Source organism: Marmota marmota, unplaced genomic scaffold (assembly GCF_001458135.2).
Source record: "Marmota marmota marmota unplaced genomic scaffold, marMar, whole genome shotgun sequence".
Lineage (NCBI taxonomy): Eukaryota > Metazoa > Chordata > Mammalia > Rodentia > Sciuridae > Marmota > Marmota marmota.
The window spans coordinates 1486720-1488705 of NW_025999863.1; the positions used below are offsets into that span (position 1 = coordinate 1486720).

At 65.9% G+C, this 1986-nt stretch overlaps 1 protein-coding gene across 1 annotated transcript in view; it reads left to right on the top strand.

Moving 5' to 3' along the window:
- Nucleotides 1–1986, top strand: part of Tmprss9 (transmembrane serine protease 9) — a gene marked incomplete at its 5' end in the record, with an annotated part of 22435 nt that continues 20449 nt past the window's right edge. Inside the window, 2 exons of the mRNA XM_048810752.1 lie at nt 1–142; nt 999–1011. Coding sequence (XP_048666709.1) covers nt 1–142; nt 999–1011 — 155 coding nt within the window. The remainder of the gene's footprint in view (nt 143–998; nt 1012–1986) is intronic.

The following is a 1986-nucleotide window of genomic DNA, read 5'->3' on the forward strand; positions in this document are numbered from 1 at the left end:
CGGCTGCACTTCCTGCGCGCGCTCCGGCCACCCGGCCTGGACCTGGAGGAGGAGCTGCTCCGGCAGGGCCTGCGGGCCAGCCTGCGGGGTCGCGGGGTCCCCCTGGCTGCCTACGGCACCATCGTGTCGGCAGAGCTCACGGGTGAGTGGAGCCGGGGACCAGCCGCTCTCCAGCGAGCAGGACCACCGGCCAGCTGTGCTCGGGTCAGAGCCACGGCTCCCCTTCCCACGTCCCTGCTGCCCTGGGGCACCTCCCAGGTTGAAGGGACACTCCAGACGCAGCAGCGGCAGGCCTCAGGTTTGCCCTGGGAGCACCGTGGGACTCTGACCCACCCCGTCAGTCACCTCTGCGTCCAGAGGGTCCACACTGTATGTGCTGCCTGCCAGGCCGCCCTGGAGTAGCCACCGTGGTCTGCAGGCTGACCGCCGAGGGGTCGCCGTGCCTGCCATCACGTGGGGCACGGCTGTGCACACCTGTCACCTACTACCTGGGAGGCCAAGGCCAGAGGGTTGTTTGGGCCCAGGAGTCCGTGACCAGCCGGGCAGCACGGAGACCTGTCTCTTCCTACATAAGGGAAGCGCTTGTGTTGACTCATTTCACGAGAGCCAAGGTGCCGGCCAGTCCCCCGCAGGGTGCGACTGCAGCGCTCTTTCTGGTGTGTGTGGCCCAGGAAGGGCCCAGGATGGACCGCTGGGCACACCCCTGCCTCGTTTTCTTTATTTAGAGACGGGGTCGGGCTAAGCTGCTTAGCACTCACTGAGTTGCTGAGGCTGGCCTCGAACTTGCCAGCCTCCTGCCTCAGCCTCCTGAGCCGCTGGGACTCCCGGCGTGGCCATGCCCAGCCCCACCAGGACGCCGTAGGTGTGCGTCACCACGCTTGGTGTCCTTGTTCCGTTTTGTGATCCGCCTTTTGTGGAGCTGGGTGACCCCAGGGCCTGGCAGGTGCAGGCTGAGCTCTACGCTGAGCCACTCCGGCTAGTTCCTGTCCATTTCCCAGCTGCATGTCGTGGGTGAGCGCGGGGGGAAGGCCTCCTACGTACCGGTCATCTGGCTCCAGGCGTCCACTGGGCTCTGGGACCGTGCCTCCCAGGGAGAAGGATCCTACTGCACAAAACAAGGATGGGCGTGGCCGTGTGTCAATAAAACTTTATTGACCATCACAAGGGGGGGGCGGGGCGGGGCCCACCCTGGCCACAGAAATAGGGGCAGACTCAGCACTCGAAAGCCACAGGGTGGGGACGGTCTCTCTGGAGAGTGGACTGGGGAGCCATTCCGGCTGCTGAAGGTCAGATTTGTCAGTTGCTGTCCAGGACCTCCGTGGTCCCCTCTGGCTATCCTAACGCGCTGTCCAGGCTGGAGTGACCACACTGCAGCACCCTCCATCAGGACTCTCCTCCGTGGCGGAAATGTTCCCTCTGCCCCGTCCATAAGGCAGCTGCCAGCGCTGGTGGCTGTTGACGAGCTCCCAGGCGGGGGCTGGGCACAGCTGCTGCCCCTGACCCGAGTGGGCAGCTGACCTTCAGGGTGACCTTCAGTGTGAGTTCGCAGGGACACCAAAGAAAACACAGACGGCCTTACCCAGCCCCAGGTGGCTCCTCCACCCTGGTCTCAGGCTCCGAGGGGCCGGGAGAGCGCGGTCATGGGGGACCCTCGTTCTTGGAAAGTTCCATCTAAAAGAGGCCAGGAGGGCAGGGTTACAAGGACAGTGAGTGTGACTCAACCCGGGGTGACTCGACATCGGAAGACACGCCCTCAGCTCCTGGACCAGGAGCCATGGTCAGGGCCTCGGGGCCTCTCGCTGCAGGACGGAGGGCGCAGGCCTCAGAGCGGCCCCCGTGTGGCAGGGGGTCAGGCTGGAGGGGCAGCTCCCGGGCCCTCGGCCACCGCGCAGGGCCACTAAGGGAGCCCGCGGCCCAGCCAGCACCTGTCCTCTGCTCTTCCTCAGGGCAGCCCGCGGGGGGCACCTGGGACAGCCACCCGGAAAG